The sequence below is a fragment of the Leptodactylus fuscus genome, chromosome 1, assembly GCF_031893055.1.
Source record: "Leptodactylus fuscus isolate aLepFus1 chromosome 1, aLepFus1.hap2, whole genome shotgun sequence".
NCBI lineage: Eukaryota > Metazoa > Chordata > Amphibia > Anura > Leptodactylidae > Leptodactylus > Leptodactylus fuscus.
This window is the reverse complement of record NC_134265.1, coordinates 185,131,070-185,147,969: the sequence shown is the minus strand read 5'-3', so window position 1 is coordinate 185,147,969 and position 16,900 is coordinate 185,131,070. Positions and strand designations below refer to the sequence as shown.

Genomic DNA, 16,900 nt, shown 5'->3' with positions numbered 1-16,900 from the left:
TACTAGCAATGCTGAATGAACACATTAGTTCTTAGAATATTGACCCAGCCTGAGATGGTACTTGAGAGACTTCTATGTGCAAGTCTTCACACAGCTGTCAGTCACCATCTTATGGGGCAGGGAGAGGTGGGTGTAGCACTCCCCCTCATACAGCCAGATTTGTATACTATGAAATTGGTGTATTCTTTCAGCATTGCTAGTAGGGGCATGGCCGCTATTCGTATGAACCTACTGGGAAAAACATAACTACAAGTTATGGGGTTTGGGTAGAAATACTCTAATATTGGCTCAAGAAAGCTTCTGTATTGCTCTCCGCTCACCTATGAATTATATGGACTTCAGTTTACTTGAGTGGCGGGTATGCAAGAACACATGTCCCCTGCAGCAAGAGGAATACTCACAAGGTGTGTTATGTACCATCATCTGTTGACAAAATTGTGTGAAGTGTTGTAACATAATTACCCAGTCTGGGAAAAACAGGTCTAAAATATGTTACTTGATCTATGTATTTTGACTTAGAACTGAGTGTCCTAGAGCAAAAGTTGCCAAATTTAAGAGTTTCTATTTTAGAATAGCCAGTACCTGAGTAGTAAGTTTACTAATGGATTTAGAGGTCCATCGCCCTATAATGCGATGTTGTTAATCTTTTATTCCTCAGATTTTTCCCTCTGTAGTCTCCCCAGTGTGTAAAACTCTTCATTTGGTCGCATATCAGTTACGTGAGCAACTCTGTTAGCCATAGCAAAAAATGCAGTGACCATAGCGATATCCCATGCATCTTCACGATCAAAACCATGTTCCTCCAGCTTGCTAAAATGCTCATCAGTTATATTTTCTGCCTTTGCAACTGCTAAAGCAAAGTCTAGCATGGCCCGTTGTCTAGGCGTGAGATCTGCCAGCTCAGGATTGACAATGACCTAGAGAAAAACCAAGTTAATCAGAATAGTAAACACGACAGCAACTAAAACACATTGTCCCACATTTACTAATACTGTAGTCAGACCGTGTCACAGACAGGCTATTTGAAAATGCAACAAATTTAATAGTGGCTCATTCTGCTTAATCTGGTACATCTTTAGTGACTGTCCTGTCCAAGGATCCTATATAGACAAGGCTGTGCTGATGGTCTATCTTTATGCTGCTTAAAGAGGATCTTTCATGTGTGGCATTAGATACCACTAGAAAGTTGACAGTGTGCTGAATTTGTCATACAGTCAGCTTTCCCCTATGTCCCTGGTGACAGAAATATATGTGCCGTTTGTTTTGGCACCAGTATCTTTGTAGAAGTTCCCCAGATTTGTTAATGGAGTCCGCATTGCTGAGTGCAGTGCCAAGTTCCATTTAATACAACAATTTTTTTTGTCACTGGTTCCTATTTAGACTGCTACAACTTCATGTAGGCTTCTTGGTTATCATGATTTGGAGAAAGAAGTAGTAGGATTTCTGAGACCCCTACACAGTGTGACATCAGGAAGCTAAACCATTGTGTGAGCAAAGATTCTAGAACTAAGTTGTCCCTTTGGCGCTTTTGTTATCAGATTTTGCATGCAGTAAGAGACAAATTGTATGATTTTAGGAAATAAGTGGCAGAGATTTACCTGGTCAGCCAATGTCTTGTTCTTGGAATATATTCTGTGTAATGCACCATGGGCAGCTACACAATAAGGACAATTGTTTTTTGCACTTGTAGCTACAATGATTAGTTCTTTGTCAGCTATGGATAGATTTCCTATAGAAAAATATGTATTTTATAGCATCTATATATGCAAACATAGGATACATTATTATATTGAACTGACAATTATCACAAATATAACAAATATTTATGTGTGGCCCAATACACATCTGCACGTGGGTTTTCGTTCGGGGGTCTGTTTGGGGACCCCCTCAACAGAAAGCTAATCCGCAAAAAAAAAAAAAAAACCGGAGTTAGAACTTACCGGTAACTCTATTTCCATGTAATCCACCATGACGGCTACACAAGGAGGTTGACCTCTGACCCGCTGTAGGGACAGGAACTGAGAGACTCTGTTAAATACACCACTCCCACCACCATTCACCAGTGTTTACCAAATTACAAAGGAAAGGTGCGAAATATAAACTACAGTATGTTGTCTTACATAAAGATATTAACTAGGGAGGGTAATTAGACGCCGTCATGGTGGATTACATGGAAATAGAGTTACCGGTAAGTTCTAACTCCGGTTTTCCATTACATCCACCATGACGGCTACACAAGGAGATATACCAGATTACAACTCCTAGGGTGGGATTACCGCCGAAAGGACCTTACGTCCAAAGGCTAAATCACTTACCGAACCCAACCTGTAGTGTTTAGCAAAGGTCCGCGAACTAGCCCAAGTGGGAGCCCTGCATATCTGCTCCAGGGAAGCCTCCCGTCTCATTCCAAGAAGAGGAAGCTGCCCCAGTTGAATGAGCTTTGATGTTCCCTGGCTCTGGTAGATTCCTTAACAGGAAAGCCTGCAGGATTGGCACATTAATCCCCCGGCAATGGTGGTTTTGGAAGCCTTATGATCTTTATTTTGGTACCCACAAGTTTAATTTAATAAATTTACATCCTTTCTCCAGGAGGAGGTAGTTTCCAGGTAGGCGACCACTGCCCTTCTGACGTCCATGGCCTGCTACTCCCTCTCTTTTGAAGAAGAGGGATTTGAGCAAAAGGAGGTAGTTCTCTGAGGAACTCTGCCCCTGCCTCCGGCATAAAATTTTGGCACCGGCCTTAAAGAATCCTCTTCAATGTTCATGGCTTTACCTAATGGCACTGAATCCTTCATCTCTGTCCTTAGGAGTGGAATTTCTTTTTGAGACTGATAGGATAAGGATCCATAGATATAATCATTTGCTCAGAATCCAAGAAGGATAGAATGAGAACCTTCTCTCCGTAGAAAAGATCTGGACCCTGACCCTGCTGCAGAACAGGCAGAATGTGTATAGGCCATTATCCGGACCTGCCCCAAAATCTACGAACATACCCCTTCATCCGAACAGGCATAAAGTGTAACCTACATACACTATCAGAACAGGCCGTCTGTATAATAACATACACTATTATCAGAACAGACGGATCTATTATAAACCGCAGAAGACTGTAGCCATTTGCACTGTTGTCAGAAAGGGGTTTTATTCTCCAATCAATAGAGATCTGCCCTGATATAAGCAGGAACCTGTAATGAATATTATGTCCTTGCGCAATAGGCATATACCATTCGACAATGGCGTCAGTCCTATAAACACCGATCAATGTGTACCATTCCACAATGGCGTTATGCGTGCCATATACATAAATATATATATATATATATATATATATATATATATATATATATATATATATACACACACACACACATACACACACATACACACCACCGCATATATCTCCATACCATATACTATTCAATGATGGTGTTAAGCATGCTATATCTCTATCTGTATATATTGTTCAGTACTGATGTACTGTATCCCTTATACCATTCGCCAATGGTGTTTATGCATGTTAGCTACACCTATCTATATACCACATAATATACCCTTCAATAATGGCATTATGTATGCTATATCATTATATACCACTCCGCAGTGGTGTTAAGCATGTTATACCTCTATGCATATATACCATTCCATACTGGTGTAATGCAATCATTATATACCATTCAACAATGGTGTTATGCAAGCTACATACACATATATACATATATCTCTACATATATATATATATATATATATATATATATATATATATATATATATATACATACATACATACACACACACATATATACATACACACACATTACATATCATTCAGTAATGGTGTTATGCATGCCATATCATTATGTACCGTTCAAAGATGGTATTGAGCATGCTCTAACTTTCCGTATATATCATTTAATACTGGCATATTGCATCCATTATATACCATTCGACAATGGTGTTATGTAAGCTATATACCCATACACCGTTATATATCATTCAGTAATGGTGTTATGCATGCTATATCATTATATACCGTTCAAAAATGGTATTGAGCATGCTATATCTTTTCGTGTATACAGCATTCAATACTGGTGTATTGCATCCGTTATATACCATTCAACAATGGTGTCATGCATGCTATATATACATATATCTGTAGCCCACATTATATACCATTCAATAATGGAGTTATGTATGCCATATGTGCCATGCGCACGTATCTATATATCTACATATTCATCATTATATACCAGTTAGTATGCAGCTATACCGGTTAGTAAATACCTTTTAGCCCTCCGGCCATACAGGTTAGTAAATACCTTTAGCCCTCCGGCCATACAGGTTAGTAAATGCCTTTTAGCCATGCGGCCATACAGGTTAGTAAATGCCTTTTAGCCATGCGGCCATACAGGTTAGTAAATGCCTTTTAGCCATGCGGCCATACAGGTTAGTAAATGCCTTTTAGCCATGCGGCCATACAGGTTAGTAAATGCCTTTTAGCCATGCGGCCATACAGGTTAGTAAATGCCTTTTAGCCATGCGGCCATACAGGTTAGTAAATGCCTTTTAGCCATGCGGCCATACAGGTTAGTAAATGCCTTTTAGCCATGCGGCCATACAGGTTAGTAAATGCCTTTTAGCCATGCGGCCATACAGGTTAGTAAATGCCTTTTAGCCATGCGGCCATACAGGTTAGTAAATGCCTTTTAGCCATGCGGCCATACAGGTTAGTAAATGCCTTTTAGCCATGCGGCCATACAGGTTAGTAAATGCCTTTTAGCCATGCGGCCATACAGGTTAGTAAATGCCTTTTAGCCATGCGGCCATACAGGTTAGTAAATGCCTTTTAGCCATGCGGCCATACAGGTTAGTAAATGCCTTTTAGCCATGCGGCCATACAGGTTAGTAAATGCCTTTTAGCCATGCGGCCATACAGGTTAGTAAATGCCTTTTAGCCATGCGGCCATACAGGTTAGTAAATACCTTTTAGCCATGCGGCCATACAGGTTAGTAAATGGCTTGTATTCATCCAGTTAATTTTTGCCTTTGTTCACATGTCAAAGAGCATATAACAAGCACAGTCCCGGAACTCAGTAAGAACTCATTCCAAAATGGCACACCCTGGCCTACCACCTTCAGCACATATTGTTCCAAAAGGAACCACATATCAACCAGCCATGGTGTTATGCATGCTATCAGTACATATGACTCCACAATGGGATTAACCCACACCGCAAAGAGCTATGCCTGTCATATCTATATACACACACATACATATATCAGTGTACACTATACCTACATATACACCTACACCCATGCATCAATGAGCATTGGCATTATCCATATATATCATAAGGCAAAGGTATCATCAGTATCTACCATTAACAATGGTGTTATGCCTGCTATATATCACTTAGTATATATCACCCAGCACCCATTACCTACATCCATATGTACCACTCTGTTTTTAACACAGCAGAATAGCCGGTTTTGATCAGGCCTCAGCCCTGACCTTACTCACCGCGCCCTTTTAGGATGTGGCAGGTGGTGATCAGACCAGACCAAATTTTAACTGAGGCCACGCCAGACAATGTTGCACTTGTGCAAACCGTTTTGTCAGAATCCCAGCTAGCAAGGCTTCACCTGAGATAAGCCTTTCACCTTGGGCGTTTCCCCCCAGCAGGATAATCAGCAAACTGCTACCAAGGTTTACTCTGTTATACACTAGCCATCCTGGGAATTTGCCTCTCAATAGAACTTTACCCCCTATGCTTTCCCTGGCTAAGCTTTTTTAAGAGAAATAAACCTACTTTTCCTTCTGTCATCTAGACAGGCTAGAACTGGAGGACTGGACTTCTTTATACTGAAAGGCCTAAGTCCTCCCAAGTCGGCTTACCCCCTTAAGGGCCTTCGCCGTACTTCCTGAGCATAGGGCTTCTAGAACAGGAATGCCAACTCCTTCCCTCAAAGTGGTCATTCTCTGGAGTTTTTAATACACCCTTGCTCCTATGGGAACCTTCCGTCTCAGATCACAATTGGAGACTGGAAGCCCAAATTACACTCTGCCCCAAAAAGGGAAAATAAATAAATTCTCAGGTACAGAGCCGCTGTTCCAAGTACTCACAACACCAAGGGAGCTGGAACAGCCAGGGGATCTGTGATCAACAGCTGTGCCTCAGAGAGCAACATGCTGGAACATACAGTGATACATCACATACCTTGCAGGAATGCCGCCTAGTTCACTCACCGCCCGGCATTCATCCCTTGTGTAGCCAGAAATTCCTTGATCCTGCCGCCTCAGCGGAAGCTGGGACGCACGCCACTGTGCCTGGCTATGTCACATCCTGGAACGCCAGTACGCCTAGGTTGGCCGTTCCTCCCCTGTGTGCTGGCCGAAGCCGGCATCCACTCTACCCCCTGCATTAGCCATAACAGACCGCTGGAAGGGGGGAGTTTTCCACCCGGGGGCAGGCCGGAGCGATACCCCCGTGTCCTTAATGGCCCAGGGAGGCAGGCGCCTTTGACTACGACCGAGGGCCGGACGGTGGTAATACTTACCTATTCCCCCAGATGGAGGAGAGCCTCTCATTCCGACCCTGTGTAGGTACAGGAAACACTGGTGAATGGTGGTGGGAGTGGTGTATTTAACAGAGTCTCTCAGTTCCTGTCCCTACAGCGGGTCAGAGGTCAACCTCCTTGTGTAGCCGTCATTGTGGATGTAATGGAAAAAGCAGTTACCTTAGGAAACCCGTGGACCCCAAAGACTAATGGAGTCTGCTTTCTGCACGAAAAACGAGGAGGGAAGAGTGCTGCTTGCAAGACTTCTCTGCATTTTTCAGACGGAGAGGGGAACAGAATGACCCAAACACCAGGCCAGAATGAACCAGGCCTTATGAGATGCAATTTTTTGGACAAAACTCCAAATCCTTATAAAGGCACATGGTTATCATAAAAAGATACGCTTAGAACCCCCTATATCACAGACTCAACTAGAAGCTAGAACAAAGAGGTGCTGCAAACTATGGTTCCCAGTCGGCCAGACCTGGTCCTTCCATTACTGCCCAGAAATACTAAACTGCCTCTGTAGCTGTTAGGCCGGGTTCACAAACAGGTTTTTTGGTCCATATTTTGATGTGGAGTCCGCCAAAAAAGAAAAAAAAAAAGCTCAAAAAACCCACCTCCCATTTAATTCAATGGGTTACTTTTTCCACGAGCAGTTTGTTCCCACTCACAGAAAAAAGGCTCAAAATCTGGTCCAAAAGAACTTCTGTGTGAACCTGGCCTTACAAGAAAAATGTAAGGCTGGCTGGCTGGAATATTCCCTGCAGCCTCTTTATAGAGCAGTTGGACTTTCTTGCACCACTATGGAAATCTGCACCAGTTAAGAACTGGTATAGATTTTCATTACAACTTACATTGATTTATAATGAATCTGTTAGTCTGAGGTGTCCCTGCACTGTTCTGACCACAGTCGCACAGAGTGGCAAGAGATTGTGTTCTCCCTGTATTTGTGTGGTTTTACTCCCACGCTCCAGAGACATACCGATAGGGAACGTAGATTGTGATTTGTCATTGGCCATGTCAATAAGTTAGACGTTAGGAAGGAGTTTAGCGGTATTATTTTATCCTGGACAATCCCTTTAAAGAGGTTCTATCACCAAGTACAAAGCACTTAATTTCATTTAACGCTCTCTGTTCTCCTGATCAATTTAGTGTTTTTATTTTCATTATCTGTCTGTTCAAAACATATGGCCCCTGGAAGATTATACGTAAATTAGTCCTTATTCCCCAAGTGGGTGGTAACCCTTTATTTTCTAGGAGAAAGTTAATATTCTGATTTTTTTTTTTTATGTCCTCATTGATGCACGGTTGGCTTTTCCGGTAAGCGATTCAGTGCTGGAGATATCTGTGCCAACACTAACAGCACTGATATCTCCCCACTGTCAGACGAGCCTTACAGCCTAGCGTCATCTCTGGGCAGAAAGGAACGCCTCCCCACCACTAGTACAACTCTGGAAGAGTAACTACCGGGGCTGTCGGATTTCTTGTGGTATGTAATACCGCAAATCGATGAGGGATCAAAGAAGGATCACCTAAATCTGCAAGTGTCCTTACCATTCTAGCTTACAGAAATCTTAGCGGGTATTCACACTAGCGTCGGTGTCCGACAGCTAGTGTCCGCGCAAGATTTTAGCATCAGACACTAGCTGTATCCTTTACAATTTGCATTATTTTCAAGCGGACAGCTAACGCTAGGTTCACACCTGCGTTCGGCACTCCGTTCTGTGGTTTCTGTCTTCTGCATGCAAGAATAAAATGCTCACCGCCGGACAGCTTTCTCACCCATTCAAATGAATGGGTGAGAGAGTCCTGCAGGTTTCCGTCTCCTGCCTCTGTTTTGTGCAGAAAACGGAAACCTGCAGAACTGAGACCGGGCGCAGATGTGAACGAGCCCTAAATCCTACATGTACGATTTTTCTGTCCGCATGAAAAAAAAACAAACAAAAAAAAAACACAGACTTCTTTGTAAACAGACACTGACAGTAAAGGACACTACATGATGTCCCATTTAAAATAATGCAAATTGTAACGGACACAGCTAGTGTCCGATGCTAAAATCTTGTGCAGACAGTAGCATCAGACACAGACACTAATGTGAACCCTGCTTTAGATTGTTGTGCATAACTAGATCAAGCTGAAAGCACAATTATTTTAGCTAGGACATCGTAAATAAAGAAGTTTACAAACCCAGACGTACAAAGATGAAATCACACAACAAAAATGTATTTACCGCTTTCCTTGTTCATAAGGACATCATAATAAGCAAAAAATGCTCGGAACTCATTGGGTCGGTGTGCCATTACTTTAAAAACATTTGGTAAAAATCCACCCTGGAAAGAAGAACAGTTGTGTAAATACTGTGCGGCATACAAGGCATCATGCATCTAGAGAGCTTACAAGAACATTGTACATTATAACTGCATTGTAACAAAGAATAATATTTAAATCCACAAATCCTACTTTACTAGAACTTTGTGTTACATTATAAAAAACAAAACAAAAAAAAAAACACTAACTACAGTAGGTAATCAAGATGTAGAGAAGAGAATGAAGAAAGGACCAGACAACGCGGGGCTGTTTGTAGTTTGTTATTATTAGAGATGAGCGAGTACTATTCGGAATGGCCGTTTCGAATAGCATACACCCATAAGAATGAATGGAAGCGGCCGGCACGCAGACTTTGCCGGCGGCCGGCCGCTTAACCCCCTGCGTGCTGGCTGCGTCCATTCATTCCTATGGGTGCGTGCTATTCGAAACGGGAGTTTCGAATAGTACTCGCTCATCTCTAGTTACTATACAAAAACAGGTTTGCATCACAGTTGTAGACTCAAGACATTAGGTGATTATAAGTAAAGACTAAAGTTTCATTGTGTATCATTAATGCTTTGGAGCAATATATTTTTTGCAAATGTATTCTTTTGGGTCTTTAAATGGTTAATGTGTACATTCCCAATAAGGCACCACTCGAATGGTATGTTCACACAAAGCAGATTTTCTTCTTTACAACTTCAGCAATGTGTAGCTCTTTTCAACCAACATCTTTCGTACAGAATACATATTTTTAGCCCTCTGGTTTCAACTTTTCCCTTTGATATCCTCCTTGTCCAGAACTAATTCCAGATGCTGCTCTGTGTCTAGAAGGATAGATCAGAGTCTAGTTCCATACTTTCATAATATTTATTTCACTTTAGGTTGAAAGGGATTTCCAGGACTAAAATATTGATGACCTATTCCACATATCAGTGGATTGAAGCAACAGTGGCACTCATGTGAGCACCACTTCTGCTTCACAGTCCACATGACCTTACATCCATCTCTCAAATGGCCCGATTGCAACTCACTTCCATTTAAGTGAATGAAGCTGAGCTGCAATACCAAGGACAGACACCATACAACATGTGCTTGGAAGGTAAGCAGTCATCCAAACAGCTGATCAGTGAGGGTGCCAGGTATCAAACCTCAACTGATCCGATGACTTATCCTAAGGGTTGGCCATTAATAACAGTATTGGAAAATCCCTTGAAGAACTCTTACTAGATTCACATAGTATGAACAAGCTGTGGAATTTAGGTAATTCCCAAATTCAGCAGTGTATGTCTCTAAAGGTCACCTCTGCAAAAACTAGCATGGTTTTATGGTGGTGCACCTTTATGAATCAGCATGGGTCTTCTACTGCTTTCTCCCACACAAATCGATTGATAACTTGTGACAGATCAGTTTGCACAGGTTTTGATTTCATCCTTTATGCTGGTACTACACCGTGTTGTGGTTACGCCACCTCTTTGGTCACTTTCATGTTAGAAGGGTCCCCTGACAATAAGCAGTGTGCCTGTGAGCCTCAGTGATCAGATATAATCTTTGTAAAAACCTGGTCGCATGTATTCAATTTCCTTGCAGTGCCACCACTGGGAAGACTAAGCATTGCACACTGAGGATACAAATAAATGGGCTTCAAACAGAACAAGTCCTCTATAGAGCGAAGCAGTCTTTAAAGCCTTTCAGAGTCAAGCATCCTGAACAGATTAACACCCATTAGTATCTCAGTATATCAAACCGTTTTCTAAGCTGGACAACCCCCTTTAATAAGTGACAGGAACTTGTGTTCACACAAATACAATTAACAGTAAAGGTTCCTGCCTGTAAATACCTATTGCTTCAATGTATAACTTACCTTTTTCTCCACCTCTTCCATTAGTTCCACTATATCATATGGCAAGTCTTTTTTGTATGGTATCGGAAAGCGACTGATTGGTCTGGGCCCTTCAGATTGTGTTCCATATCCACAGCGTCCTAAAATGGCTCCAGATGTCTTCCAAACACCATAGGAAGCGTTTCCTGACAGTTTCTAAAACCGATAAAAATTACACAATTTTGTATTTTTATGGCTTTATTTATAGACAATGACAGACTTATCTCTCCATGTTAAAAAAAACTGGTGTGAAAAAGTCAAAAACCGTTGCCATAGATTTCACTGAAAGTTGGCAATTTAATCTGAATGCACAGGACTGACGTATGATGGACTTCATTTATATCAAAACCTGCGTAGAAAAGAACAATGGTGATACATCTGCCAGAATATCTTTATTCACCGTCAGGAAATACTGCCAGTATAAGGGCAAGTTCTCACAGCAGATTTTGTGGAGAGACCCATCATGCAAAATCTTCTGTGGAAATCTTCCTGACATTGCTGTTGAGTTCATCAGAAGCAAAATAAAAAGTAAGAAGTATTTGTTGAGCCCCATTAGAGGTCACAACATTTTTTACCGGAAAAGTAAGACTACTCTTATTTATGAGCAGCATTTTTAGTCATGGACGAGTATTTTTAGCCAAGTACAAGATTGCAGTAATGGAAATAATAGATATATAGGCATAATAATGCTAGAGGTCACTATATAATCAGAAAAACCATTACTAGAACTGCCTTTCATGTATAAATAGCAAATTTAGAGTCATTTACTGTGCAGTAAAAATGTGATGCTTTTATTAAATTAAAACGATCCAAAAGTTTGAGAAATGGAAAAAAAAAAAAAAAAAAAAAGGCATTTTATTAGACAGAAAAAGTTGAATTTCAAGTCAATGGCAATGTTTGGTATGTATAGTTTTTGATCACCTTTTTATTGTTCATTTTTTGGTGAAAGCAAAGTGACCAAAATATGTTAACTTTAGAGATGAGCGAACACTAAAATGTTCGAGGTTCGAAATTCGATTCGAACAGCCGCTCACTGTTCGAGTGTTCGAATGGGTTTCGAACCCCATTATAGTCTATGGGGAACATAAACTCGTTAAGGGGGAAACCCAAATTCGTGTCTGGAGGGTCACCAAGTCCACTATGACACCCCAGGAAATGATACCAACACCCTGGAATGACACTGGGACAGCAGGGGAAGCATGTCTGGGGGCATAAAAGTCACTTTATTTCATGGAAATCCCTGTCAGTTTGCGATTTTCGCAAGCTAACTTTTCCCCATAGAAATGCATTGGCCAGTGCCGATTGGCCAGAGTACGGAACTCGACCAATCAGCGCTGGCTCTGCTGGAGGAGGCGGAGTCTAAGATCGCTCCACACCAGTCTCCATTCAGGTCCGACCTTAGACTCCGCCTCCTCCAGCAGAGCCAGCGCTGATTGGCCGAATTCCGTACTCTGGCCAATCAGCACTGGCCAATGCATTCTATTAGCCCGATGAAGTAGAGCTGAATGTGTGTGCTAAGCACACACATTCAGCACTGCTTCATCACGCCAATACAATGCATTAGCCAGTGCTGATTGGCCAGAGTACGGAATTCGGCCAATCAGCGCTGGCTCTGCTGGAGGAGGCGGAGTCTAAGGTCGGACCTGAATGGAGACTGGTGTGGAGCGATCTTAGACTCCGCCTCCTCCAGCAGAGCCAGCGCTGATTGGCCGAATTCCGTACTCTGGCCAATCAGCACTGGCTAATGCATTGTATTGGCGTGATGAAGCAGTGCTGAATGTGTGTGCTTAGCACACACATTCAGCTCTACTTCATCGGGCTAATAGAATGCATTGGCCAGCGCTGATTGGCCGAATTCCGTACTCTGGCCAATCAGCACTGGCTAATGCATTGTATTGGCGTGATGAAGCAGTGCTGAATGTGTGTGCTTAGCACACACATTCAGCTCTACTTCATCGGGCTAATAGAATGCATTGGCCAATCAGCGCTGGCCAATGCATTCTATTAGCTTGATGAAGCAGAGTGTGCACAAGGGTTCAAGCGCACCCTCGGCTCTGATGTAGCAGAGCTGAGGGTGCACAAGGGTTCAAGTGCACCCTCGGCTCTCCTACATCAGAGCCGAGGGTGCGCTTGAACCCTTGTGCAGCCTCGGCTCTGCTACATCAGAGCCGAGGGTGCGCTTGAACCCTTGTGCACACTCTGCTTCATCAAGCTAATAGAATGCATTGGCCAGCGCTGATTGGCCAGAGTACGGAATTCGGCCAATCAGCGCTGGCCAATGCATCCCTATGGGAAAAAGTTTATCTCACAAAAATCACAATTACACACCCGATAGAGCCCCAAAAAGTTATTTTTAATAACATTCCCCCCTAAATAAAGGTTATCCCTAGCTATCCCTGCCTGTACAGCTATCCCTGTCTCTTAGTCACAAAGTTCACATTCTCATATGACCCGGATTTGAAATCCACTATTCGTCTAAAATGGAGGTCACCTGATTTCGGCAGCCAATGACTTTTTCCAATTTTTTTCAATGCCCCCGGTGTCGTAGTTCCTGTCCCACCTCCCCTGCGCTGTTATTGGTGCAAAAAAGGCGCCAGGGAAGGTGGGAGGGGAATCGAATTTTGGCGCACTTTACCACGCGGTGTTCGATTCGATTCGAACATGGCGAACACCCTGATATCCGATCGAACATGTGTTCGATAGAACACTGTTCGCTCATCTCTAGTTAACTTGCAAGGTTATGTGTGTAGTGTAATATATATTATATATTTTAATATACACACAAACACACCTTATTGTTATATCTACATGCTGTGACCCCCCTCCTCGTGTCCTACAACCAAGTCGGCTGTATTAATTATTATTATTATTATTATTAACATCACTCCACACAGAGAACTAAATGATCCTGCAGTGTGTCAGTGTTTCTTTCTTTTTTAAGTTGCTCTGATTCCTAGGATTTCTCTGCCATGAGCTTGTATGTGTTTCTCTCCTGTTATATACTACTGTACCATCTATGAAACTGTATCACTGAAATTTCCCCATTGTGGGACTATTAAAGGAATATCTTATACGGCTGAGCTCAACACAAATTAATGTATTTCACGGCTTCGTAGGCCGTGTGACCTTGCGTTAATTTTTTTTTTTTTTTTTTTTGAGCCAAAGCCAGGGGTGCATTGAGCAGGAGGGAAAAGTAGAACCACTTCTATATTTTCCAAGGAGTAGGGCTGCTTTCATACAGTGATTTTATTCAATGGTTGTGCACCAAAATTAGGAGTGGCGACTACACAGAGATGAGGTATAAAAGAAATATTTGTACCCGTTTTGTCTTTCTAGCCCACTCCTAGTCTTGGCTCACAATCACTGATGAAAATCATTGACCAAACACTGACCGTAAGAAAGCAGACTTACAATTTTCAAAGAAATTAAAAATCCCAAGTATTATAAACAAGCACTTATCATGGAGAATTGAAGGAAAACTATACATACTTGGATATAAGCAATGTCCTACACCAGGAATAGACAAGTTTTGAGCTGTCGTAAACCTACAACTCCCAGCATACATAATTGCTCTGCTTTTCATGGAACCCCTAGGGAAATGAATAGAGCATGTTGGGAGTTGTATAGTTTCACAGTAGCTGGTTTGCCAAAGGTTGCTGACTTCTGTCCTATATAATAAAACTAACTTTCGGTTAGTTTTAGGCTGCATTCACACTGAGTAACGCTGGCGGTTTTTGTGCTTATTTTTGCACATAGCGCCGCGCTGCGTTAACGCCGCATATACGCCGCGCTATTTTGCGGTGGCGTTGACCGGCGCAAACGCGGCATATACGCGGCGCTATGTGCAAAAATAAGCACAAGAAAACGCCAGCGTTACTCAGTGTGAATACAGCCTAAGGGCATTTTTTTGAGTTTCGTTTTTGCCTTCCAAACCCCATAACTTTTTATATTTTTCCATTCACAGAGCCATATGAGGGCATAAGGTTTGCGGTACAAGTTGTACTTCATAATGTGACCATGTAATATTCCATATGATGTACCGGGAAGCTGGAAAAAGTTCAGAATCGGAAAAAACTGCTTATAGGCTTTATTTTTACTGCATTCATTGTGCAGCTGGACTTATGTGTTACGAGAATTCTATGGGTCAATAAGATTATGGAGTTACTTCATATACTGTTCTATTTACATTTTCACTCAAAAACTTTACAAATAAAAATATTCTGACACCAGTAACTTTTTTTTTTTTTTTTTTTTTTAGATTTCTGTGTACGGGGGTACATTTAGTTATACTAGTTTGGGGAATGTCTATTGCTTTGAACATTTAACATTTTTAATAGAGGCAAAACAGGAAAAAAAAAATAGAATAATGACAGTAGAGCTATAGGCAGGCAGAGACTCCAAGCACCATAGATCATTAGGATACAAGGGAGTCCTGGTCTCCTGACTGGGTTTGGACCGAAAATCCAATTGATGCACAGACCAGATTTCCCAGATCAGATTCACCTGTGTGCAAGTGGCTTTTGGGTCAATGCACATGGAGTTATTGGGCGTAGATTCTGATGCAAAATCCGCACCCAATAACTCCATGTGCATTGACCCTTAGGGTATACTCATTCAGGTTTATTTTGTGCAGCTTTTGAAGGGGAAAAAAAAAAAAAAAAAAGAAAAAAAAAGTGTGGATTATAAACTTTCAATGACAAATGCTGTTTTTTGTTTTAAAAAAACCAAACTGTTTTTATTAAAATACACTTAGGAGTTTGACCACACTTCTTTGCCAAAAGTACAGCATTAAAGCCGCAGTCTACAGAAAACCTTAGACTGGTTTAATACAAGACTCCCCTGATCTGTACTGTAATACTACATTTAAATACCTACCACGTATCCCCATATTGGAAATAGATGTGGCTTCATACACGTTTGTATAGTTCCAGACACTTTCTATCTGGTCTCTAATAGTATATTAGATCCCAGGTACACAATCACAAGTTTAAATAAATATATATATATATATATATATATATATATATATATATATATCATTTATACTCACACACACAATATTGTTGTGCAAATAGCTTAATAATAACCTTTTCAAGCATATACATATGCAAACCAATGTTAAGTTTTCACCCAGTGAACTGCAAATGTCCTTCTTTGACAGAATAAAAAGTTGGAGGGTATAAAAGGTGGATGTGAGTGTGTAACCCCAGACATGGTGCTCACAGCAGGAGGAGTAGTGTCAGGACACAAGGTTACTCACAGACTGAAGGGAGATTCTGCTGAAGTTCCACAGACTTGTGAGGAGTCTCATGATGATGTAGCTGCTGCTGTCACCTCTCACACACAGTCTGCACTGTAGTGTTTCCTAGTTCAGGGTCACACAGGGCTCCACCCCCCTCTTATAGAATGAGCCCTCCCCTCTGCGTTGCTCTTACACAGGCTGCAGCCCTGAGCGTCCAGCCTGCCGGGCACATGTATACTCATTAGGCTGAATTCATACGGAGTTTTTGGTCAGGAATCCGCCTCAAAAAATCCTCCCAATACAGTTCTATTGTGAGGCTTTTATGGAGGCAAATTCCTGACAAAAAAAACTCAGTGTGAACTAAGCCTTACGCTGGGTTCACACTAGCGCCCGGACTCCGTTTTCAGGTTTCCATCTTCTGCATGCAGAAGACGGAAACCTGTAAGGCCGGGTCCAGCCGTGAGCGCCGGTGAGCGTTTTATGCTCTCCGCCGTGAAACCGTTTTTTTTTAAACCAGACACAGAGTACTGCATGTCCGACTCTGTGTCCGGTTTAAAAAAAAAAACGGTTTCGTGGCGGAGAGCATAAAACACCGCCGATCATGGCCGAACATCTTTCAAACCCATTCAAGCTCTGTTTTGTGCAGGAAACGTAAACCTGTATGAACGGAGACCGGGCGCAGATGTGAACGAGTCTTTAGGCTAAGGCTCCATGGGTCGTATCTGCAGCACTAAAGCACTGCGGGAAGAACCGCTACGTGAACGCATTGCGGTTCTTTCCGCAGCACTTTTAAGTGAAAGTTCACAGAGTTTTCCTCTGCGGACTTTCTCCTAACATTATATCTACGGGAAAGCAAACGGCGTTTCTGTAGATATAATGGACATGCTGCGATTTGCAAAGGCGCAACGGCT

At 42.0% G+C, this 16,900-nt stretch overlaps 1 protein-coding gene across 1 annotated transcript; it reads right to left on the bottom strand.

The window, feature by feature from the left end:
- Positions 1-433: 433 nt before the first annotated feature.
- LOC142211419 (uncharacterized) lies at positions 434-16,097 on the bottom strand. The gene is made up of 5 exons (XM_075280376.1): positions 16,008-16,097; positions 10,730-10,903; positions 8,789-8,888; positions 1,599-1,729; positions 434-917 (listed from the first exon to the last, which is right to left on the bottom strand). The coding sequence occupies exons 1-5, from the start codon at positions 16,056-16,058 to the stop codon at positions 648-650; spliced, it is 726 nt and encodes a 241-aa protein (XP_075136477.1). The 5' UTR covers positions 16,059-16,097; the 3' UTR covers positions 434-647.
- Positions 16,098-16,900: the final 803 nt, after the last annotated feature.